Genomic DNA, 25,540 nt, shown 5'->3' with positions numbered 1-25,540 from the left:
TCTTCGCGGGGCTTGAGGTGGGACCAGCGAGAGAGGAGTGGCCCTTGGGGGCTGTCTTCCAGAAGTGGTCCTTGGGGGCTGTCTTCCGGGGGACGATGAGCGCAGCCATGCTCTCTCCCACCCCATAGCCCAGAAACACCTGGGAACCGGGAGCTGAAGTGGCTTTCCTCCTCAAGTATTCTGTCACAGCAGTGAAAAGCTGACCAATACACCCAATACTGTTGGCTACAAATCTTTAAAAATAAAAGCCCAGAACTTCTAAGCCAGGTGCTGGTGGCTCACACCTGTATTCTTATCTATTCTGAAGGACCGAGGTTCCCAGCCAGCCCAGGAAAAGTCCATGAGACTCCATTTCCAAAATAACTAGCATGAAGCCAGGCTGGAAGCATGGCTCAAGTGGTAAAGTGACAGCTGAACAAGCAAGCCCAGCAAGCACAAGGTCCTGAATTCAAACCAAGAACAAGCATTAAAAAAAAAAAAAATTAGGGGCTGGGAATATGGCCTAGTGGCAGGAGCGCTTGCCTCCTACACATGAAGGTCTCGGTTCGATTCCCCAGCACCACATATACAGAAAACGGCTAGAAGCGGCGCTGTGGCTCAGGTGGCAGAGTGCTAGCCTTGAGTGGGAAGAAGCCAGGGACAGTGCTCAGGCCCTGAGTCCAAGGCCCAGGACTGGCCAAAAATTAAAAAAAAAAAAAAATTAGGTCCAAGACCAGGACTTGAACTTGATACCTGAAGTTTCACTCATTGGCTGAGCCATGCCTTCAATCCCTAAAATAGTTTCTTTAAGATGTACTTTTAGAGCCACCCAGTTTGCTGTCCTGAATAAATCTTCCTTCTACTTCAATCTTATATGCCAAAAATAACAATAATGAAGCCTGCCTGGCACTAGTGACACAGCTATAATCCTAGATACTCAAGAGGCTAAGGACTGAGAATCCTGCAGAGCCAGGCCAATCAGACATATCTTCAAGACTGTGATCTCCAAATAGCAAAAAGCTGGGAGGAGAGGTGTGGCTCAAATAGTAAAGCATCAGCCTGGGCAAAAAGCTGAGCAAGAGTTCAAGGCCCTGCCGGGAATATGGCTTAGTGGTAGAATGCTAGCCTCGAGCAAAAAAAAGAAGCTAAGGACAGTGCTCAAGCCCTGAGTTCAGGCTCCAGGACTGGCAACAACAACAACAAAAAAAAGAGTTCAAGGCCCCAAATTCAAGTCCTAGTAATAATATTAACTAGTGTTATTAAATTATTATTGCTTCAAACCTATGGCAAATTAAAACAAATGATATATTCTTATGAAAAAAATTTTCCAAAACAAATAATTAAGAAGAGTAGCATTGGGGCTGGGGATATGACCTAGTGGCAAGAGTGCTAGCCTTGAGCAAAAAGAAGCCAGGGACAGTACTCAGGCCCTGAGTCCAAGCCCCAGGACTGGCAAAAAAAAAAAAAAGAGTAGCATTGTGTTTTATTTTTTGCAAATCTCTTTAAAAGTATGGGTTAGAAAAAGGCAGTTGGACTCTCAGGTATGCCTTTGGATTCTATTTGTTCTGATATTTTGTTGTGATTGAAACAAGATTTTTTTAATCCAGTCTCAAAAAATCCAGCCTCACACATTTGTGTAGTTGAAAGAAGGGATAAAGCATTTTACCCACCTTTTCTGATGAGTATTTTTCTTGGTAGTTCTTCAAAACCAGTAAAGTGGGAGTTTATTAAAGGCTAGTTGCAGTATGAAATCAGAAACCATAAATAAAAACTCCTCTGTTACTAAAATTTATTGGCCTATTTGTTAATTTTTGTGAATTTTATTTCCTGATTGTTCATTGCCAGAATATATTAATGTAGTGGTTTTTGCATGTTGACCTTGTGTCCTTCAACCTTCTGAACTCCCAAGAGTTGTTGGGTTGGTGGAGGGCTAGGGGAGGGCTTCCTATATTCAACACCGTGTTATCACTGGCTAGAGATGGTTTTACCCTTTCCATTCCAGTGTGGATGGTTTTTGTTGTTGTTCCTTTTCTTGCCTAACTTAGCTACAGAAGGCTTAGAATGAACATCTTTGTCTTGTTCCTGATCTTGATCTTACTGGTGTTTTCAGTCTTTCTTCTTTAGTATGGTGTTAGCTATGGGTCTTTGGTAAATGCTCATCTGTCAAGTTGAGAAAGTTCCTATCTAGTTCTAGTTTCTGAGAGTTGGACTTCATCAAATACTTGTTTTGCATCATTTGAGGTGATTATTTGTTTTTATTTCATATTTTTAATAGGTGATTTATTACACTATTTAATTTTCATATGGTAAGCCACCCTTGCATTAAATTCCACTTTATCATGATTTATAATTTTTATGTGTCACTGATTTGATTTGTTATATTTGTTAGTATTTTGTGCCTATATTCATGAGGAATATCAGCCTGTCATTCACGATGGCTTTGATTTTTCTATCAAGATAATACTGGCCTCACGGTGTGAGTGAGGAAGCATTCTTCCCTAGTTCAGAAGATTGTGAGGACTGTGCTAAGCATCTGCTGAACCTGGAATTTTTCTCTTTAAGAAATCTTTGATCTGGGGCTGCAAATGTGGCTGAGCGGTAGAGTGCTCGCCTAGCAAGCATGGCACCCTGGGTTCCATTTTTTAGTACCTCATACACAGAAAAAGCCAGAAGTGGCGCTGTGGCTCAAGTGGCAGAGTGCTAGCCTTGAGCAAAAAAGAAGCCAGGGACAGTGCTTAGGCCCTGAGTTCAAGCCCCAGGACTGGCCAAAACAAAAAGAAATCTTTGATCTCTTTATTTACCATAGGTCTGGCCATATTTTAAAATTCTTACACTTCCTCTTGAAATAGTCTCTGTATCCTTTTGGGGTCTAATTTTTCATTGCATTCCCTTGCTGTACATTTTGTTTCCTAGAAATTCCTGAGAAATGTCCCATGTCCTACTTTCATTCCTGATTTTAAATATTTGACATGTCTCTTGGTCTCTCTAGCTAAAGATTTGTTATTTTTGATGATCTTTTCTTAGAACCAGTTTTTGTGTTCTTTTGCATGTTTAAGCATTGTTAACATAGGACAAAGCCCTGGAGAGACGATTATAGACCCTGAACAAACTCTCAGGGCATGGTGGTATATTGCTATAATCGAACTACTCAGGCTGAGACAGGAATATCGCTTGGCCACTGAAGTGTGAGACCATCCTCCATAACAAGCTGGGGGAGACCCCATTTATTTAGATCCTGCCTCAAAGAAAGAAAGCAGGAAGTGGCACTGTGGCTCAAGTGATAGAGCCCTAGCCTTGAGCTGAAGAGCTCAGGGACAGTGCCCAGGCCCAGAGGACAAACTCCACAACTGACAAAAAAAAAAAAAAAAAGTGTCTGAAAGCAAGAGAGGAGGGAAGGGAGAGAAGGAGCAAAAGGTAGGGAGGGGGAAAGAGAATCCTGTGAGGATTTTCAAAATTTATCAGACAATCAAACAATGCTATTCCTGGGTAATGCTGCATGCAGAGAACAGAATGTGTTGTTGCCCTGGGTGACCGCTAGGCTCCCGGTGTTTCCCTTGGTGGCAGAGCTGTGGGCTTTCCTGGCTGCTGGGGAGCCTGGCGGGAGGGGAGGAAAGGGCAAGCTTAACTGCTGCGACATTCTCTGTTGTTACTGAGAGATGGCCATTTGGCTTGCATAAATACTGCTCAGATCACGGCAAACCTCGTAATTTACAGAGAAACTCGAAACTGAAGTTTCAGAATCAACAGAAACAAGCAGATTTTATCTGTATTAGCTCTGTTCTCCTTGCTTTTATGGAGGAGTGAATTTTCAGAAATTCTTTACAATTCCTCTTGGCTGCCTGCCCATTCTGTGCTTTCAGTAGTGCTTTTATTCATGCATGAGTTTGTATTACCATGAATTGGACATCAGAAAAGTATTAGTTTACCAGTGTAATGTTTCATTACACATTTCATTATACTTCATCAAAAAATTGCTTTAGTGCCCGACACTGGTGGTTTACACCTGTAATCCTAGCTACTAAGGCTGAGATCTGAGTATCATGGTTCAGAGCCAGTCCAAGCAGAAACATGTGAGATTCTTATATCCAATTAACCAGCAAAAAGGCCAGCGTGGAGCAATGACTCAAATGGTAGAGCACCAGCCCTTGAGTTAAAAAGCCAGTAGAGAATGCAAGTCCCTGAGTTCAAGTCCCAGTATCACACATGCACAAGTGCCCACATGCACGTGCCCACGTGCATGTGTGTGCACGCGCATACACACATACACACATAATTTGCAATAGTATCAGCGAGGCACCCATGGCTCACACCTCTAATTCTAGCTGCTTAGGAAGCTGAATCTGAGGATCACAGTTCAAAGCCAGCCTGGACCAGAAAGTCTGTGAGACTCATCTCCGATTAACCACCAAAAGGCTGGAAGTAGATCTGTGGCTCAAGTCGTAGAGTGCTGTTCTTGAGCATCAAAGTTCAGGGACAGGCCCTGTGCCAGGATTAGCACAAAAAACAATTGTATTAGTTAATATCACCACTAATTTCACGGAAAATTCTTTAGGTATTGAGAGGCTATATAGCACACACTGGCGAAAACAAGCCGTATTTTCTCTTGAAAGTTTAAATTTTATTATTACTAACAAGTAGTATAGGTTGTTTCCTTGAAATGGCAGGCTTACTGCAATAATTTCTGAGGAACTGCCTGCCCCATACCCAAGTCTAGCCAGTTTGTCTGTTGGTTTTTCCTTGAACATGGACTGGTTTGAGTTGCAGCCCACGTTATTTCCCAGTACTTCCCCTCAAGATAACCACATGGCAGAACGGCTTTATCTGAACATCCTACTTGCATACACAGAATATTGAAAAAGTGGTCCAAAAGGCTTGTTTAATGAGATCAAAAACATTCTTTTTCTTCTTGTGCCAGTCCTCAAGGGCCTGAGCGCTATCCCTGAGTTTTTTTGCTCAAAGCTAGCACTCTATCACTTGAGCCACAGCTCCACTCCCAGGTTGTTTTTTTTGTTTTTTGGGGTTTTTTTTTTGGTAGTTTGTTGGAGATAAGAGTCTCTCATAGACTTTCCTGCCCAAGCTGGCTTCCAACCACGATTCTCAGATCTCAGCCTCGTGAGTTGCAAGGATTAGAGGTGTGAGCCACTGGCACCTAGCTTGGGAAACGTTCTTAAATGAAACTCCGCTCACTTCCCTAACGTAAGTTATTATGGTTTGGATATGATTCCTCCCACCCAATAAAATAAAATAAAGCTTCCCTGTGTTGAAGGCTTGGTCCCCTGCTGGTGGCTGGCACCGTTGAATCCTGAGGCTGCTATTGATCAGTGAGTCCACTGATGAGTTCAAAGCTAAACAGGCTGATAGGCAGCATGGCTGAGAGGAAAGCAGGTCAGGAGGCTATGTCATGTACCTCAGAAGGGGACATTTTGTCCCTTTCTTCTCTGAAGTGACTGCTGCCACACCTTTTGGATACCATGCTTTTCTGCCTCACTTCAAACCCAGAGCAGAGGAGCCAGTCAACCATGGTTTGAAACCTCTGAAACCATGAGGAAAAAAAATCAAGTTTTCCTCTGTTAGCACTTCTGTTTGTGTGCAGGTATTCTGTCACTGTGACAAGTGACGGACACATCTGTGTATCTACTCCTCTATTTGTGTTATCTGTAGCCGCACCCGTCACTGCTTTTATCCCTTCTGTGCAATTGTCAGTACTCTAGGTGATCCAGGTTAAAGCATGGACGTCAGCAAAGGTGGCAGCACATTAAATATTTCACTGGGTTTTTGTTGCCAGGTATTTACAGAATGATTAGTCACTATTGATCCTGAATGAATACAGGCAAAGCAACAAGTCTAGGTGTCATTCTGCACTTGGGTTTGCAGCTTAGTCTTTAATTCAGCAAGCTGTTATTTCATTGGGAGGTGGCATAATGCCATTTTCTTTGCCACCTTGGCATCCGATGGGCATTCACTAGTGTCAGTCAGGCAAAGCCGTTGTGTGTGTTTTTCTAGCCATGGTGATAGGATTACTTCCCTGTGGTTTGTCAGTGCCTGGGTCTTTACATTTCTTGTGAGCATGGATAATTTTAGATTCACACACATACGCATACAAGGAAAATAGTACAAAGAATTCCTGTATATTCATCCCCACAGCTCAGGGACTTCTAAATTTCTAGTTTAAAAAATTATAACAAAATATCTGTCTTTTAGAGAATATATCACATTTTTTTTTTTTTTTTTTTTTTTTTGGCCAGTCCCGGGCCTTGGACTCAGGGCCTGAGCACTGTCCCTGGCTTCTTCCCGCTCAAGGCTAGCACTCTGCCACTTGAGCCACAGCGCCGCTTCTGGCCGTTTTCTGTATATGTGGTGCTGAGGAATCGAACCTAGGGCCTCGTGTATCCGAGGCAGGCACCCTTGCCACTAGGCTATATCCCCAGCCCTATATCACATTTTTTAAATATTCAAATCTTTTTCAGTTAAATTCTGAACCATTGGTTTCCAAATTATAGTCCAACTTAACTGATATTATAATACTGTTCAAATATGTCTTGTGGCATAGATAATAAGATAAACATTGATATCTGTAAAAATCGGAGAAAGATGGCATACTTTCATTTTCCTAGCCTACAGTAGTTATACAGAAGCATATTTTTATTTTTTTTAATTTACAGTTTTACCTAGATTCTTTAGAATAGCTTCCTTTTCCCTATGAGTCAAAGAATATTTTACTTTTCCCTCTTTTCCTTCTGCCCCTAAGTGATTCAGATTGCATTAAACCACAGATAAATTTGAAGAGAACTGATGCTTTTTCAGTGGGGTGTTCCATTCCATGAACATAGTATGTCTCCATTGTCTTCAGGACAATTAGTTTAAATACCCAATCCATGACTTGAGTCGCTACCTTTTATCTTCTTGGTACCCAAATCACTTGCAGGGTGATGAATTCACACATGAGCAAGTACAAATGTGACTCATGTGAAGAAACTAACAGATAGAGAGCTGGAACCATATGATAGATGACTTACCATCCTCCTTGGCACCAGCAGCAGCGGCGGCAGCACGAGCATGGAATCACCTCCAGGCCCCGTGCCCGGCTTTATGGCAGCAACATGAAATACAGTGGCTCTGTGTCTTACATCCTGTCATCCTCTGGCTCTGGGGGAAGCATGCATCGTTAGAGGATCCTTAGATGAGGGTTCCGCCTCCCGGGAGTTTAAAACAAGAGCTGTGGTAAGGCTGGCAGATGAGCAGAGACTGACGGGAAGGATGCTGTCACTCAGCAGTGCCCAAGAGTCAGGGACGTCTCGGGGTCCCCTGGAGAAGAGCAGGGATGGTGAGGAGGCAGAGGGAGAGGAGGAAAAGCAGCTAGAGCCTCTGTTGTTTTTGCTGTGGGAAACCGCAGGCAAGGCTGGGAAGGAGACGTTGGGTGGTCTCGTTTGGGTCATCTCATAGGTGCTGGGGTAGAGGCTGCTCCTGTTATGTGGCCTCTGGCTACTGGGTATGTGAGTCCAGTAACTAGGAGGTGCTTAGGGTATGAAGTCTGGATTGGCCAGTGTTTTAGAAAATCAGGCTGGAGGGTAGATTGTTTTCTGTCGAGAGGAACTGGCTGGCCTGGGAGGGACCAGCAAGTCCCCACCAGAGCCTCGGAACAGAGGACTTCTGCAGCCTGACCCCACTAAACATCCCAGCCTCATCTTCTCGTCGTGAAGGACTCGGAAGACCTTACCTGGTCTTTAGCCCTCCGCCCCCCCCCCCCCCCAGTTTTCCTGCTTCTTCACCGGCATTCCAGAGCTGAGACACTGACTGCCACCATGTCTGCTCATACCTTCACATCGGCCCACTTAGTTTTCACCCCAACTAATAAAGGAGAAACTGAAGGAAGAAACTTAGCAAACAGAAGAGTGTTAGAGCATATATCCAGATGTCCTTGGGAGAGGTGGGCGTGAGCCCCCCCCCCACGCAGATGTCCGTGGGAGAGTGGTGGGCGTGAGCACCCATGCAGATAGATGTCCGTGGAGAGCGGTGGGCGTGAGCACCCATGCAGATAGATGTCCGTGGAGAGCAGTGGGCGTGAGCACCCATGCAGATAGATGTCCGTGGAGAGCGGTGGGCGTGAGCACCCATGCAGATAGATGTCCGTGGAGAGCGGTGGGCGTGAGCACCCATGCAGATAGATGTCCGTGGAGAGCGGTGGGCGTGAGCACCCATGCAGATAGATGTCCGTGGAGAGTGGTGGGCGTGAGCACCCACCCAGATGTCCGTAGGAGAGTGGTGTCCCAGGCTGGAGCACCCAGCCACGAGCCAGCCAGCAGTTAGGTAAGTTGCAGCAACACCAGCAAGAACCAGGCCCCAGCGGGATCTGTGAGTTGAAGAGGGAGGAGAGCAAGCAGCGCAGTGCCTGTGAGACTCAGTTAACATCAGAGTTCAAGGTCACTGGAGACCCAGGAGGCCCAAAAGTGTGAGCACGCCGTGATAGGAGCTTTGCTTTCTCTCATGCCACCCTGCCGAGGAGGGCGTGTGTGAGTGTGTGTGTGTGTGTGTGTGTACATACGTGTGTACACAAAGTCTCACTGCATAGCCCAGGCTGGGCCTCAGAATTCACAGTCTCCTGCTGAACTTTCTTGAGTTCTGGGATTAAGGGCGTTTGTCACCAGAGTTTAAGTAGGGCTGTTCTTAATCCTGTTTTTTTGGATGCAGAGAGCAAGGTTTAGAGAACCTCAGAGGCCCAGGGCCGTTACTGATAGGAATGAGATTAAACTCAGGCTGGCGGGAGAGCCTGTGCACCCGGCGTGCCTCTCTGCAGGCTTGTGGGGAGCGGGCTGAACTTGCCTGAGCTAGAGAATGCCCCAGAGGTGGAGCCAGGAAGTGTGGGGAGCTAAAGGGGCGTCATCGGGAGCCAGGGCTGGGAACTTTGACTTTCAGTAGCTGGGAAAATGGGACTGGTGGGAAACGGTAGTTTTAGATTTTGGATGTGAGGTACATGAAAGGCCTGGCCAGCTTTTCCTGTGTCCCCTGCCCCTATGGAGGCCCGGGCCTCCTCTCCCCTCCTCACCTTCATACATGACCGGCAAGGCCAGAGGGCCTGCAGCTCGCTCCGTGCATCCCCTCCGCTGACGGCCTCCCCTCCTGGACAGCCAGCCGCTGGCCTTGGGGTGGGCAGACCGTTACCTCATTAGCAGAGAAATGTCTGTGTTATGTTGACATTACTTGCAAGGCTTTTCCATTATTCAACCAAGTCAGTAAGGAAACTAGGGTTTCCCAAGTGAGGCACTGGCATTTTTCTGGTACCTTTTCAGCTTCTCCCAGCACCAGACCATGTCTGGGTACACGGCCCCCAGGTGACTCATGGCTGCTGCCCTTAGGTCCACTCTGGTTTCTACGGAAACACACAGGAGATGCCTCAAAACAAGGTAATTCCTATGCAGTTACAAATCCTATTTGTCTAATATCTGTTTCCTTGGAGACATGCAGAAAAGATCAATCCATGGGTCTACAATAAACATTTTTCCTCCCTCACTTAATTTTTTTTTAAATTATGCTGAAGTAGTAAGTTTTACCTGTTACCACAAGTTGTTGGAATACTAGTACGTTCTATATAGTGAGATATATTAATAAGTTTATTTCAGTCTATCAAATCAAATCATTATCATTTGACATTTAAAAATGCAATACTAGCCGGGCACTGGTGGCTCCTGCCTGTAATCCTAGCTACACTGGAGGTGGAGATCTGAAGGTCATGGTTCAAAGTCAGACTAAACAGGAAAGTCTGTGAGACCCTTGGCTCTAGTTAACCACCAAAAAGCCAGAAGTGGAGCTATGGCTCAGAGTGCTAGCCTTGAGTAAAAAAAACTCAGGGACAGTGCCCAGGCCCTGAGCGCAAACTCCACAACCAGCACAAAACAAAAACAAACCCTCTTTGTCCCATGCTAAACGAACACATACTGGGGTGTGTTTTTTTCTTGTTTGGGTTTTCTGGGGTTTGTTTGTTTTTTGTTTTTTGTTTTGTGGTGATATTGGGGCTTGAACTCAGGGCCTTGTGCTCTTCCTTGGCTTTTTTGCTCAAGGTTGAGCCACGGACCTACTTCCTTAAACACATACTTTTAGTGCACTATTTTAATTTCTAGCTTTTTAGCTTTATTCGCTTTTTAAAAACATTGGTTCACTGGGCAGGGCGGTGACCCATGATGACACCAGTATTATAAGAACAAGCTGTACCCGTGGGCTGGCAATGCGGCTTAGTGGTGGAGGGCTCACCTAGCATACATGGAGCCCTAGGTTCGATTCCTCCGCAGCACATACACAGAAAAAGCCAGAAGTGGCGCTGTGGCTCAAGTGGTAGAGTGCTAGCCTTGAGCAAAAAGAAGCCAGGGACAGCGCTCAGGCCCTGAGTCCACGCCCCAGGACTGGCAAGAAAAAGAAAAAGCCGAACTCAAAGTCTCACTTTTGTCGAGGTGCCCCTGATGCCAAAATCTGCATCTTTGACCCAGGATGGAAGAAGGCAAAAGTGGATGAGTTCCCACTTTGTGGACACAAGGTGTCCCTGAAGCCCTGGAGGCTGCTCGTATTTGTGCTAACAAGTACATGGCAAAGATGGCCTTCATTTTCGAGTGTGACGGCCCCCTTCCCGTGTCATTCGCATCAGAAGATGTTGTCCTGTGCTGGGGCTGACAGGCTTCAGACAGCTCTGTGGGGCGCCTTCGGGAAGCCCCAGGGCACTGTACAGGCCAGGGCTCACATTGGCCAGGTAGTCATGTCCATACACACCAAGCTGCAGAATGAAGAACACGTGACTGAGGCCCTACGCAGGGCCAAGTTTAGGTCGTCAGGAGATCCACCTCTCCACAATGCGGGGCTTCACAAAGTTCAACGCGGATGAGCTTGAAGACATGGTAGCTGAGAAGCGCCTCATTCCTGATGGCCATGGAGTCAAATACATCCCGAATTGGGGTGCTCTGGCTAAGTGATGAGCCGTGCACTCATGAGGGCCCCCCTCACCAAGCCACGCACTCACCCCCACTTTAATCATGCTCCAGTAAAATCATGCACCAATAAAATGTGTATTGTGTCTTTAAAAAAAAAAAACAAAAACCAACATGGGTTCAAAAAAAACCAACATGCATCTTGTCATAATCTCCTTTGAGTTAATGCTGATTTTTTTTCTCAAAAAGCGTAAGAACTTCACATCTATTTGGCTCCATTTCTGTTCCTCTTTTGTACTCTGATTGCCATATATAGTGCATCTATACTTGCTGTCAGCTCAGCATTTTGTCTTAATCCTTGTAAAGAAACTAGGGGAAAGGGTATGTGTGTGTGTACATGTATAACTCTTCACTGATGCATTTCTCATTCCTAGTGTCTATAATACAGGTTCGTTACCAACAGATTTTCTCATTTTGTGTGTGTATGTTTGTTGTTGCTTTTTGTTTGTTTGTTTTGCTGTATTGTGGACTGAACCCATACCTTGCGTGTGCTAGGCAAGTGCTCTACCACTGAACTACATTCCCAGCTCTTGGTTTATTGAGACAGGGCCTCAGTGTGTAGCTCAGACTGCCCTTGAACTCACTGTGTAGCCCAGGCTGGGTTTAAACACCCAGTTTTCCTGCCTGTGGCCTCGTGGTCTGTTTTTAAAATCTGGGCTTATCTTTTTCATTTATCTTTTCTTTGAGACAGGATCCTCCTATGTAACCCTTGCTGGCCTGGAACTTCTGATCCTCAGGCCTCAGCCTCCCACATGCTGAAATTCCAGTGTCCTGACATTACTGGGTTTTATAAATGTGTCACATTCTGCACCTGATTTCTGTAGAGAAGAAATGCATGATCTACTTACGTTCCATCAGGCCCTATGGAGATAGAAGTAAACAAAATAAAGACATTCTGTGGAGAGAGAGCAAACCTTAGCCAGATAAGCAAATAGGAATGCAGTTATCACATGGAGAGAAGCGATTGGAAGACATCCGAAAAGACACAATTAGCCTCGTGATGGACAGGACAGAGTGCCATTCTTTTGGTTTACACTGAGAACTAAAGCTGCCAGGTAAGATCCATAAGTTGTTGCCTGAGCTTGGCCCTTTGGGGGACTTCAGCTGAGCCTCAAGGCCATCACCAGAGAGCTGTGTGGATCCCGTACAGAGGGGCCCATACATCCAGCTACCCTTCACCCTGTGTAGACTGCGACCTTACCTGGGGCCTGACCACTCTGTACAAACGCTGTGCTTTCTCTGAGTGGGCCATCTGGTGACTAATGCAAGCTGGGCAGCTTGTCCTGGCCTGCAGCCCCTGGACCTGGTATTCGGTGTGAGTGTACCCTAGTGAGCTTCGTGAGTGGCCTACCTGCCTTGAGCCCCAGGGCTCTCTCCTCTGCTATTCCTGTCACTGTCTTCCAGACGGTGACAAGATGCTGTGACTCATCTTGCCTGAAAGTCCCTTGCATCTTTCATTTCCTTCTCTTTCCATTGCAGCCTTAGCCTCATCTCTGCTCTCTCTGCAGACTGCCTACTTCCGGTCCTGGTGCCCTGTCCTGCACGTGGCCACCGGGCCATCTTCTTAGGGGGAGGGCATGGAGGGATATGATCACTTCGTTTTTGACCTAAGGAATCTTTTTATTGTTTTTTGTTTTTTGTTTTTTTGGCCAGTCCTGGGCCTTGGACTCAGGGCCTGACCACTGTCCCTGGCTTCTTTTTGCTCAAGGCTAGCACTCGGCCACTTGAGCCACAGCGCCACTTCTGGCCGTTTTCTATATATGTGGTGCTGGGGAATCAAACCCAGGGCTTCATATATACGAGGCAAGCACTCTTGCCACTAGGCCATATCCCCAGCCCCTAAGGAATCTTTTTAGACTTTCCAGAAACCACAGAAAATAATAGCCACCTTAAGATATATCCCTTCTCCTTCGCTTCCCGCCCCAGATTCCGGAAGTAGCTGTATGATTCTGTGCTTTCCAGATCCATCTGGATCTATGTGCATCGTGTTTATGGTTTGTTTGTTTTGCAGGGTTGGGGATTGAACCCAGGGCCTTGTACATCAGACAAGCACTTTCCCACTTAGCTTAGACCTCTAATTTTACATGTTATTTAATAGTATATGAATCATTTACCAACTTGTGTTTGTCACTCAGCAGTAAACATGAGCAGGTTATCCCTAGCACACTGCCTCGTCCATCGTGCAGCTGTAGCGCTACCGTAAGAACAAGCCACCCTGCGTTTCTTCCTCCTCTGAGGAGGGCAAAGTTCACCCGGGGCCATTGACTCACTCGTTAAGGGACACAAAGGTTTCCTCTAGATCCTGCCAAATTGTTCTCCAAAGAGGATTGAACCTTTTCGTCCTTAGGCATGATCCCTAACACATACCCCTTTTTGTGCCAGTAGAGAGGCAACAGAGTATCTTGCTCTCACTTAGCCTGCTCTCTTAAGGCACTCTACCACTTGAGCCACACCTGCAGATCTAGCTTTTTGGTGGCTAATTGGAGATAAGAGTCTCACGGGCTTTGCATGATCTTCAAGTGTCAGCCTCTTGAGTAGCTAAGATTACAGGTGTGAGCCACCAGCAGAAGAGAAAGATAATCAACTGACTTTTTTTTTCAGAAACATTTAAAACTCAAAAAAAGCCTGGTCATATTCTCTAATTACTGACATTAAGAAGGCCTTTTGGTTCCTACCATTAAATTCAATTCATAGATTTTGACAGATGATCCCCAACATAAGTTGGCCAAATAATGATATTTGAAACCATCGTTACACCTAGGGTGCCTGGATTGGCTTCAAACCTCAGTCCTGAGATCTTGCCTCTGGAGTAGCTAAGGATTACAGGTGTGAGCCACCAGGGCCCCGGCCACATGACCCCTTCTTAAACATTTCTTTGTTCAGCTTCACCTGATAAAGTCTGGAATTGTAGTCAGGCACTCCCAGACTTTCTAACGTGGACTTCAGCAAATTGGACAGCTGGGAGTCTGGTTAGGGTCTCTGGCTTTCACCCTGTGGGTATTTAATGAACTGGTCAAGTGGTTAAACCAGCTGGCATAGCTTGGGAAGCATTTTGTGAATGAGGAAGCAGATGTCCAGAGCCACCGGGCACCATGACTGAGTTGTCATCTCAGAGCCCGGGAGGTATCGGAGCTGGCTCACCTCCACAGCCTGAGCAGGGGGGCATGCCGACCGGACAGCGCCTGCCCACCAGGGAAATGGCCGCCTGTAGTGCCAGGCCTGGTCACCTCGGTCCACCCGGCTCTCCCATGAGGAAGACTTTCCTGGAGTTTTCCAAAGAATGAAGTTTCCAACTCAGTGCTGCAAGGAGCGTCTCAAGTTTACACCTCCAAGAAGTCCTAATTCTTTGGAGTGGCAGAGCACGCCGGCTGCTCTCACTGGGCCATGTGTGAGCCACTCCCGCCCAGTCTGCCCTCCGCATTCATCTGCAGGGATCGGAGTTTTTCCCGTGCATTTAGTGCTCAACCCCAGCCCCTCGGTTTGTATTCAGGCCAGTTGCTTTGAGTCGGTTGGCCGGGGTATTATGTATCGAAAGCCTCCAGTTAAGCATCTTGTAGTGTCATAAGATCGCACGCCACTCTGCAGAAGCCTCGCATTAGAACATCTAAAATGCGTCTCGTCTCCAGGGCCTTTCTCCGGACGCATATTTAATCTTGGAGCCTCAGTTCTCACTCTGCTTCCCCAGATTGGTAATCTGATGCATTCTGCCCAACTACATAAAGGCAGTAATTTTAGTAAATTCCTCCAACAATGGTATTTAAGACCCACCCTAGGAAGGCATTTATTCTCGAAGGCTTTTTGTATTCACCACTGCCTTGCTTCACAGAGTGGATTTTTAAGTGCTGTGCGTCCCGGGCGTTTGTGAGTGCCCCATCCGCCAGGCACGCCGTGCACCTGGCCGGCAGGCACCTCCCGTCCTCCCTGCTAGCACACCCGAGCCACTGTTCCCACCAAACCCCCTCACCTCCAGCTTGTTTGAGTTCACTCAGCACTCAAAAGTCGCAGCGGGCCTTACTCAGTTCTGGCAGGTCCTTATCGGGCCACCCCGGCCTCAGGCAGCCTTCTGGACCTTCCGTGTCCAAGCCCTGAGGATGCCTGCTTCCTGTCCACTCGTGACAGTGACTGCAGCGTGGAGCTGTCCTGATCTAGGGGATATAAGACGCTGCAGGTGATTCTGTTTATTAGAGACACTGAGTCATTGACAAGAGTCACATCTTCCTGAATGAGAACCTCAATACAAAACTTGTGGGGTGTCTGTGTGTGTGTATCAGTCCCTGGGCTTGAACTCAGCGTTTGTGCCCAAGGCTAGCAGTCTACCACTCTGAGCCACAGCTCCATTTATGGCTTTTTGGTGGTTTTGGTGTCCAGCTTCAATACAAAACTTTTTAAGTACTCTCCTCAGGTGATGATGTTCACACCCATTTTCTTACCACACTACATTTTAGACTGGTCTTGTGTTCTGGTTAGCACCGCATGTTTGCCTGTGTGTCACAGTAGAGAAACTGAAGCAGGAGAAGCAGTGTGCACATTGCGAGTTCATCAGTCAGCCCTAAGCCCCTGGCTCTTCCTGTTCTCTTTCTGCCAGCATTACTAAGCTGTAGCCCAGGTCCCTGGTATTAATGTCTCACATATACACAGTCCAAATGCAGGAACTGTAGTGTTTGAGGAGGTTAGAGAGGGCCTGTCAGTCCTAATGGGCATAATTATAAGGTACTTTTAATTAAAGAAATGTTTCAACTTTAAAAAACACATCTGAGCTAGGCACTGCTGGCTCAGGCCTGTAATCCTAGCTACTCAGGGAGGCTGAGGTCCGAGGATCATGGTTCAAAGCCTGCCCAGGCAGCAAAGTCCATGGACTCTTATCTCCATTTAAGTACAGAAAGCCAGAAGAAGTGGGGCTGTGGCTCAAAGTGGTAGAGCGCTAGCCTTGAGTGAAAGAACTCTGGGGCAATGGTCAGTCCAAGTTCAAGCCCCATGACCAACAAAAACCCACATTTCAGTAAATAAGTGAATCTGTATGTACTGGGATTTGAACTCAGAGCCATGTCCTCTCACTTGCCTTATTTTGCTCCCACACTTGAGGCATATGTCCACCTCTGGCTTTTTGCTGATTCATTGGAGATAAGAGTCTCATGGATTTGTCTGCCTGGGCTGGCTTCACACTGCATCCTCGGATCTCAGCCTCCTAAGCAGCTAGGATGACAGGCGTAAACCATTGTCTCCTGCTCTCAAGTATAAATCTCTTATTGCTTGCTTTAGCCGGCATGGGTATGTATAGGTTGATTTGCCCGTGAATGGGGCCTCACATATGTCCCGATTGTCCGGGTAAAGAAATAACCTGTGCTGGTAATGGCTGACGTCAGCCCTTGGCATCTTTCCCTTGGAAATGGAATGTGGACATTTGTTGTGTTTCTTCAGGGCTGTGTTTCCTCCTGGTAGGGAGAGTGGCTGTCACCAGTATCTCTGTGAAACTGTGATGCGCGGACCCGTTTCCAGCCGGCCCCCCTCTACCCCCCGGGGCTTGCTCCCTGGACAAGCGTGAAATGCCACACGGGTCCAGAGCCTGCCACTCGCCGCGCACAGAGCCCCCGCCCTGCGTCCCCACGAGCAGTCACTTTCCAAAAATAAATAAACCAGTGTGTACACGCTATCCGATCCCTACGATGTCGCTCTTGATCAAGTCAGCTCCAGCCAAGCTGGGGATCTTCCAGGGCCAGTGCCGAGGGGCCCGGGCAGGGGCCATGCGTACGTTACCCTTAGGGAACCCCTAGCAGGCCTCCAGGGTGGCAGGCCCGCTAGCCCTGGCCAGCTCCCCTCCCCGAAGAAGAGGACGGACAGGGCCTAGCGCAGCCATGGCCGTGAACGGAACTCTCCACCTGTGACTGGATCAGGAGGAGGGGCGGGGGGGATGCCTGAGGGGAGCCTGGCTGCAGCCCTAGTGAGCCTTCCCCTTCCTCCCCTCGCCATGTTGACTTCACCTGCAGCAAGCACCAGGGCTCCTTGAGGCTGAGCGCCCCGCAAAGCCTGGGCTGTCCTCAACTGAAGCCCCTCCCCCAAGGGCTGGGGTTACAGGAATGTGTCACTGCCCACCATGGAGTAGGTTGTCATCTTTTTCAAATGGTCTTAGCCTTTCTCGTTCCTTTGTCTTTCCATAGAAATTTTAGAATAATGATATATGTCTATTTAAAGAAGAAAAAAAAAAAACCTTGGGGTGGGAATGTGGCTTAAGGGTAAAGTGTTTGCCTCGCATGCATGAAGCCCTGGGTTCGATTCCTCAACACCACATACACAGAAAAAGCCGGAAGTGGCGCCGTGGCTCAAGTGGTAGAGTGCTAGCCTTGAGCAAAAAGAAGCCAGGGACAGTGCTCAGGCCCCAAGTTCAAGCCCCAGGACTGGCAAAAAAAAAAAAACAAAAACAAAACTCGCTTGGGCTTTGATACAAGTTGCACTGTATCTGGGCTGGGAATATGGCCCAGTGGTAAAGTGGTCGTCTCATATACATGAAGCCCTGGGTTCGATTCCTCAGCACCACATATATAGAAAAAGCCGGAAGTGGCACTGTGGCTCAAGTGGCAGAGTGCTAGCCTTGAGCAAAAGGAAGCCAGGGACAGTGCTCAGGCCCCGAGTCCACGCCCCAGGACAGGCAACAAAAACAAATAAACAAGCTGCACTGAATCTGTTTTAACACCTTGGGGAGCACTGGAATCTTAACAGTGATGAATATCGCAACTTACGAACAAGCCATGCTTCTCCATTCATTTAGATCCTCTGATTTCATCGCCACGCTTAAATACTCAGCATATATCTTATAACTTCTTTTTTCTTCTCTTTTCTTGTAATATTTTGTTAGAATTAGACCTAATCATCTCCCTGTCTGTGTGTGTACAAGCACTCATGCATGCATGCACACGTGTGTGCTAGTACTGGGGCTTGAACTTGAGGCCTGAGGTCTCAGTTTTCTCTTGGAGCTGGTGCTCTATCACTTGAGCCATGCCTCCAGTCCACTTTTTTCCATTCTTTTATTTTTTTTACATACAAAGGGATGCATGATATATTATGATCAAGTTCAACCCATTTTTAAAGGATTTCTTTGCTATATTCCTGAAGGATATTTGTTTTCTTTCTTCTTTTTTTTTTTATACAATCTCTGTGATTTTGGTACCAGAGTAACACTAACTTTAGAAAATGAATTAGGAAACATTCTTTCTCCTGTTTTCTGAATTGTTACTTCTTTAAAAGCACAGTAGAAACCACATGGTCTTGGAAGTTTGTTTTGTGAATTTTTAAGTTACAAATTTGTTTCCTCAATAATTGTGCGACTATTCACATTTTCTATTTCATGTTGAAGGCTTGTAATAATTTGTATTTTTCCTCTTAAGTGTGTGGGATGGCAGGTAATGAGCCCTTATTAGCAGTTGGATGTTGTAAGGTTGGTAGTGATGGTTCCTGCTGCCTCTTTCCTGTGTGTATTTGTGCATGTATATATGTGCACACGTGCGTGTGCCAGTACCAGGGCTTCAGCTCAGGTCCTGGTGTCCTCACTCAGCTTTTCCACCCACTGCTGGTGCTCTACCATTTGAGCCATGCCTCCAGCCAAGCATTTTGCAGGTTAATTAGAGATTCGCATCTCAGATTTGTCTGCCCAGCTGGCTGGGAATGGCGACCTCAGCCTCCTGAGTAGCTGGGGTGCAGTCGTGAGCCCCGGAGGCTTCCAGCTCTCTGTTTCCTTCCACTGTGGGAACCGTGTGTCTTTTTGTCAGTCAGGCTTACTGGAGGTCTGTCACTATCATCGCTCATCTCAAGGAACTTGCTCTTTATCTCACTAATTTTCTCTTTTTTTCCATTTTCATTTTCTTCCTTTTTTTTTTTTCTCCTCTCCTCTGTACTAGGGATTGAACCCAGGTCCTTGCGGCACTAGCAGGCAGACTCCCTACTTGAGCCCCGCCCCGCCCTTCCCTTCTTTTCATTTTCATCTTCTTGGCAGGTGTACTGGGTCTGAGCGTAGAGCCTTCCTCCCCCAGCCTCTCCTGCGCCCACTCAGGATTTCCGTGAGGTTCTCAGAGGAACCGTGTCTCGTGCACCTGTTTGCACTGATTGTGTTGAGATAGGGTCTCACTTTTTGTCCGGGCCTGCCTGCACCGCACTCCTATTTTATGCCTCCCACTGTAGCTGGGATAACAGGAGCCATTGTGCCAAGCTCCCTCTTAAGATGGAGTCTTGAGAATGTTTATGCCCAGGCTGGCCTGGAGGACGGTACAAGCCACTTCGCCTGGCCTTTATTCTGTCATTGAGATACTTTGCCTACCATGGCCTCAAACTCAGGATCCTCACGTCTCCAATTCCTTAGTAACAGATTAAAGAGGAGCGCCATCGTCCCCAGCTTATTTCCCTTTTCACTGATTCTGTTGCCACTTAGTTGCCCTGGCACATTTTCCCTCTTCTTTGGCTCTATTCTTGAAGCTTTCTCTTTCTGTAGTTTGCTTCATAACATGGGTGATTGCTCATTGGGAAACATGATGGCTGTTCTGACGTCTCTGTCAGATCTTGGCTTCTCCCAGGCATGGTGACGCGTGCCTGCGATACCAGCACTTAAGAGGCTGAGCTAGGAGGATCGTGAGTGTGATGTCAGCCTTTCCCACAGAGGCTCCCAGCCCCACGACGCCCGCACATGTGACTCTGGACTCTTGTCTGTTGACTGACTTGACTGACCATTCGCCCGGTCCCCTGACCTCAGAAATCCTAAGGACTGAGATTAAGAGAGGGTGCTCAGGTCACTGGACCTCTTCCTGCCTCAGCCACAGCCGTGGAAGGGCTGGTGGCGCATCACTTCCCAGGGGGCTCGTGGCCTTCTCTCCCTCTTCCTCGTGGGAAGGTTCCAGCAGGGCCGATGGCCCCGGAGGCCCTGTGAGATGCAAACCCATGTGTTGTGTTGGATGCCTTCCTGTTCGATGGCAGCTGCACCCCTGGGGCGCCGCCCCCTGGGGGCCTGTGGCAGTGTCCAGGGCACTGACCTTGTGTCTCCTTTGAAACAGGAGGACCACGACACCATGGAAGCCGACCTGGACAAGGACGAGCTGATCCAACCCAAGCTCGGGGAACTGTCTGGCGAGAAGCTTCTGACCACGGAGTACTTGGGAGTAAGTGCCCGTGGGGGCAAGTGTCTCCCGGGAAGCTCCTCATAATAGCGTGTTTATCAGAAGCCCTGTTAGAATTGGCCTTGGGCACTCACACCTGTAAGCCCAGCCAGGCAGGAAGTGGAAATAAGAGGATTGTGGTTGGAACCTGGCCCTGGCAAAAAGCACAAGACCATCTTGGAAATTAAAGCAAAAAGGGCTAGAGGCAGAGCTCAAGCTGCAGCCCTGTTACCTGGTTGGTCTTATCTTATCTCTAATTACACAGCTCCGAGTGGAGCTGTGCCTCAAAGAGGTAGAGCACTAGCCTTGAGTGAAAAGCTCAGGGACAGCGCCTAGGCCCTGAGTTCAAGCCCTGTGCCCAAACAACAACAACAAAAAGATGAAGGAAGAGAGAAGGGACCGGTAGCTAAAGGGGCGTGGGGGCAGACTGTTCCCACTGCCCTACGCCCACCCAGGTCTGCTGGGCAGGACCTGCTATCCTCAGAAGGCCTCTCCCACAGAGAAGCCCATCGGGCTGCGGAGGCTCATGTTAGCAGGTGCTCCCTCCAGAAAAGTCAGAGGGAGCCCCAGGGCCTTGGACGATGACTAGGTATGATGGTTCACAACTATCATCCCAGCTATGTGAGAACTGTCAATAGGAAAATCAGGCCCCAGGCCAGCCAGGGCGAAAAGCAAGACTCGATTCAAAACATAATGAAAGCAAAGAAGGCTGAGAGGCTCCAAACAAGCCCGAGGCCCTGAGGTGCACCCCACACAGCACACCATGTTCTTCCTGTATTTCTGGGCAATGCCCCTGGTCACCTTCCTTTGTGGCAGGTTTGTGGTGTCTTATAAACATAAAAACTGTGATCTCAAGTTCTCGGAACTTTGTGCCATACCTCTACCATACATGCCCCAGACATGGTAAAGAGCCAAAGCTTTCTTGGGCATGTTTAGTCCCTTTTAAGGGCTATTTACTACCGTCCCCTGCATCCAGCCTAGAGTCTCTAGAGGCCTGGATTGATCTGCCTGGAGGCAGGTCTCTACCACACTGAATCCTGTCCTATAGACACCCTTGGCAGGGATAACTCCCAAATCCCACCTGACTTCCCACCCCTGACCCCACCTGCATGTTTCGTTGACTCCTGACCATCATTTGCTCCCTGACTACAACAGTTCAAGTAATTTAGATGGTAATCCAAGCTACTCAGGAGGCTGAGATCCAGAGGATTGAGGTTCAGAGCTAGCCTAGGGCAGGCAAGTCTGCGAGACTTCATCTCTACAATAACCAGCAAAATAACCTGGGACTGGAGAGATGGCTCAAGTGGTAGAGCACCAGCCAAGCAAGCACAGTGCCCTGAGTGGAAATGCTGGTACCAGAAAAAACAGAACCAGCCGCTGGGACTATGGCCTAGTGGTAGAGTGCATACTTGAAGCCCTGGGCTCAATTCCTCAGCACCACATATATAGAAAAAGCCGGAAGTGGCGCTGTGGCTCAAGTGATAAGAGTGCTAGCCTTGAGCAAGAAGAAGCCATGGGCAGTGAGTGCTCAGGCCCTGTGCTCACTTATTCGTGGCCCAGAATTTGTTATCCTCGTTATTTTACACCGGCAAAACATAACTTTATTTTCATATATCTAGAGTGTAATACATTTTACTGAGAGAGGAAATGCAAGGCCTTTCAGCAAAGTGTTGTTACAGAATTCTCTTGGCTATAGCATGCCATTGAGGACTTGGCCGTTTTTCCTGGCATAGGGAAGGAGTCATTCACTTGAAAGTTTTGCTTTTTTGGTGGTACTGGGTTTATTTATTCATTTATTTTTTTCTGCTGCTACTGGAGCCTCGTGTTCTCACTTGGCTTTATGGGTTTTGCTTTTGTTTTTTGTTTGTTTTTCGCCAGTCCTGGGGCATGGACTCAGGGCCTGAGCACTGTCCCTGGCTTCTTTTTGCTCAAGGCTAGCACTCTGCCACTTGAGCCACAGCTCCACTTCCAGCTTTTTCTATATATGTGGTGCTGAGGAATGGAACCCAGGGCTTCATGTATACACAGTGAGCACTTTTACCACTAGGCCATATTCCTGCCCTCGCTTGGCTTTATGGATCAAGGCCAGCATTCTACCACTTGAGCCTCTCATCCAGTTCCTACTTTTTACTGGTTAATTGGAGATAAGATTCTCTCAGATTTGTCTGCCCAGAGAGGCCCCAAACCAGGATCCCCAGCCTTAAGCCTTCAGAGTAGCTAGAATTACAGGCCTGAGCTCCTAGCACCTGGAGGTGCTGGCATTTAAACTCAGGGCCTCACACCTGCTAGGCAGGCTCTTGACCGCTTGGACCATGCTCCCGGCCCTGGTGCCTTGATGTTTCCAAATACGGTCTTCTGTTTTTGCCCAGGCTGGCGTAGACTGAGGTCCTTCTGTTTACACTTCCTGCATGGCTCCAATAACGGCTAGGAACCACTATGCCCATCTTTTTTTTTTTTTTTTTCCAGTCCTGGGGCTTAGACTCAGGGCCTGAGCACTGTCCCTGGCTTCTTTTTGCTCAAGGCTAGCACTCTACCACTTGAGCCACAGCGCCACTTCTGGCTTTTTCTGTGTATGTGGTGCTGAGGAATCGAACCCAGGGCCTCATGCATGTAAGGCGACACTCTACCACTAAGCCACATCCCCAGCCCCTATGCCCATCTTTTTTATTAGTTGAGATGGAGTCTTGCAAACTACATGGGAATCTTGAAAATGTCTTGGTTTTGAAACCAGGATTTTAGGCCCAAGGCCCAAACCCCAGGAGTTGGACGTGTCAAGGGCAGCCACTCCCCTCCAGCCAAATAAAGAGGTGTGGGAAGGGGCGGAGAAGGTGGACTGTCAGAGGGCGGCGGCAGCCGGTGAGCCCCACCTTCAGCTCTCCTTGGGTGCAGACCCGAGCTTGAGGCTCACACAGACAAGGCATTGGGGTGGAGGCAAAGATGTGCAGCCACCGCACTCAGAACGTGTCCTGCCGACCGTCACCTCAGCCCTCGTCTGGGGACGACTCTGGAGAAGTTGGCTTCACGGGAACAGTCTGCTCTGGAGGAACCAGACCCGTGGCCGCGTGTGCGCGCGTGCGTGCGTGGTTTGTTCTCGAGCCCTGCCGGTCTTTCCTTGAGGACCGCTTCCTCCTTCATCCCTCCAGCCACTCAGCACTGAGAGCTGGGCCATGCCACCTGTGCGGAGAGCCGGACGTGGAGCTGTGGCTCACGCGGAAGCACCAGCCTAGAGCAGAAAAAGACAAAGAAGATTGCGAGTTCAAGCTCAAGCACTGGCTCTCACCCGAAAAATTATATATCATGTGAACACATTGCCAGGCCCCTTCTCTATGATAACGGGGGCTTGCTTCTTTCACGCACATGGCCCGCTGCCTCGTGTGTGTGTTGTGTGTGTGTGCACGCGCGCGTGTGTGCACACATGCTAGTTCTGGGCTTGAATTCAGGGACCAGGTGCTGTCCTGCATTGTTGTGCTCAAGGCTAGCTCTCTACAACTTGAGCCACAGCTCCACTTCCAGCCTTTTGGTGGTTCATTGGAGATAAGAGGCTTTTCTGCGCAGGCAGGCTTTGAACTGTGATCCCCAGATCTCAGCCTCCTGAGTAGCTAGGATGACAGGCGGGAGCCACTCGGGCCGGCCCCTCCAGAGCCTCTTGTGGGGAGAGCGGGGCCCGCGTCCAGGAAAGATGCCTCCAGCCGTTTCTCTGTTCCCCAGATCATGACCAACACAGCGAAGGCCCGGCGGAAGGGGACCGGCAGCGCGCAGCAGAGCGGGGACGAGCCCCTGCGCCGGCCCGTCACCCCCGGCGGCCACAGGAGCGGGTGCCCAGCGTAAGTCCGGGCTAAACCAGGCGGGAGTCTTTACGTTTTTAAACTTCCCCGTGGCTAACTGCTGTTGGAAGATGTGTGGGGTTTTGAAGATGCAAAATAAAGCATTTCTGTTGGAAAGCGCTGAGCCCTTCATTGTTCTTCCTTTGAGGGTTTGGGGGAGGGAGACACCCCGTTTCCCTCAGGAAGCCATGCTCAAGGCCAGCCCCATGGCGAACGCTGGCCAGGGCCCGGGCCACCCCACTGCGTGTTCTCTGCGGTACCAGGCCCTCAGCTGCCGATGGCGCGCCACAATTAAACACCCCAAACCTGTGCTAGGTGGTTCGGAGTTTTTGATTGTGTATATTTTTGTTCCAGTCTCGGGGCTTAAACTCAGGGTCTGGGTGCTCTCCCATAACTTTTCCACACAAATCTGGCACTCTCCCACTCGAACCACAGCTCCACTTCCGGCGTTTTGGTGGCTGCTTAGAGGTAAGGGTCTCATGATCTTTCTGGTGACACTGAACTTTAAACTCCAGTCTTCAGATCTCAGCCTCCTGAGTAGCTAGGATTACAGACGTGAATCACTGGCACCTGGCTAAATGATTTTTTTTTTTTTTTTTTTTTTTTTTGCCAGTCCTGGGGCTTGGACTCAGGGCCTGAGCACTGTCCCTGGCTTCCTTTTGCTCAAGGCTAGCACTCTACCACTTGAGCCACAGCTCACCCCAGCTCACCCCTAGAATGCTCCAGAGAAGCCGAGTTGCTTAGGAGGCTGGGATCTGAGGATCGGGTTCAAAGGCGGGAAAGACCATGAGACTCTTACCTTCCAGTTTTGTTTTTGTGTGTGGGTGCGTGCACGCGCGCATACGCGCGCGCCAGTACTGGGGCTTGAACTTAGGGCTCGGGTGCCATCCCTGAGGTTTTTGGCTCTGAACTGGGATCCGCAGATCTCAGCCCTGAATAGCTAGGGTTATAGATATAAGCCACTAGCACCCACTTTTTTTTTTTTCTGTCATGAGGCTTGAACTCAAGGCCTGGCACTATCCCTGAGCTCTTTTTACTCAAGGCTAGTGCTCTATCACTTGGAGCCATAGTGCCACTTCTGGTTTTCTAGTGGTTAATTGGAGATAAAAGTCATACAGACTTTCCTGTCTAGGCTGGCTTTGAACTCTGATCCTTAGATCTCAGCCTCCTGAGTAACTAGGATTACAGGCATGAGCTACCAGCACCTGCCTCTATTATTTTAATTTTCCTTCCTTCCACTTTTTCTTTCTTTTTTGCCAGTCCTGGGTCTTGAACTCAGGGCCTGAGCACTGTCCCTGGTTTCTTTGTGCTCAAGGCTAGCACTCTACCACTTGAGCCACAGCGCCACTTCTGGCTTTTCCTGTGTGTGTTGTTCTGAGGAATCGAACCCAGGGCTTCATGCGTGCTAGGCAAGCAAGCTACCGCAAAGCCACCTTCCCAGCCCTATTTTTTTTTCTTAATAGAAACCAAAAGAATAAGAAACATCATCTTGCCAGACATGGGGGAAAAGGAGACTGGCTTGTTTTACATTTTTTCGAACTCCAAAGCCCTGGCTTCACGGAAGCAGCAGAGCCGTGCAGACATTGTCCCGAGATGAGAACATGAGCGGAGCGTCCTGTTTCAGCTCTGGGCT

The 25,540-nt window shown here is 48.3% G+C and overlaps 1 protein-coding gene and 1 pseudogene across 1 annotated transcript in view; both read left to right on the top strand.

Annotated features, from left to right (window-relative positions):
* Armc9 (armadillo repeat containing 9) overlaps positions 1-24,013 on the top strand; it is an 87,857-nt gene extending 63,844 nt beyond the window's left edge. The window contains exons 20-21 of the mRNA XM_048344540.1: positions 19,982-20,086; positions 23,792-24,013. Coding sequence (XP_048200497.1) covers positions 19,982-20,086; positions 23,792-23,911 — 225 coding nt within the window. The 3' untranslated portion in view covers positions 23,912-24,013. The remainder of the gene's footprint in view (positions 1-19,981; positions 20,087-23,791) is intronic.
* Positions 8,991-10,952, top strand: LOC125350066 (annotated as a pseudogene).
* Positions 24,014-25,540: the final 1,527 nt, after the last annotated feature.

The sequence above is a fragment of the Perognathus longimembris genome, chromosome 4 (assembly GCF_023159225.1).
Source record: "Perognathus longimembris pacificus isolate PPM17 chromosome 4, ASM2315922v1, whole genome shotgun sequence".
Classification (NCBI taxonomy): domain Eukaryota; kingdom Metazoa; phylum Chordata; class Mammalia; order Rodentia; family Heteromyidae; genus Perognathus; species Perognathus longimembris.
Note: the sequence above shows the minus strand (reverse complement) of the source record. Positions and strands in the feature narration are given on the sequence as shown.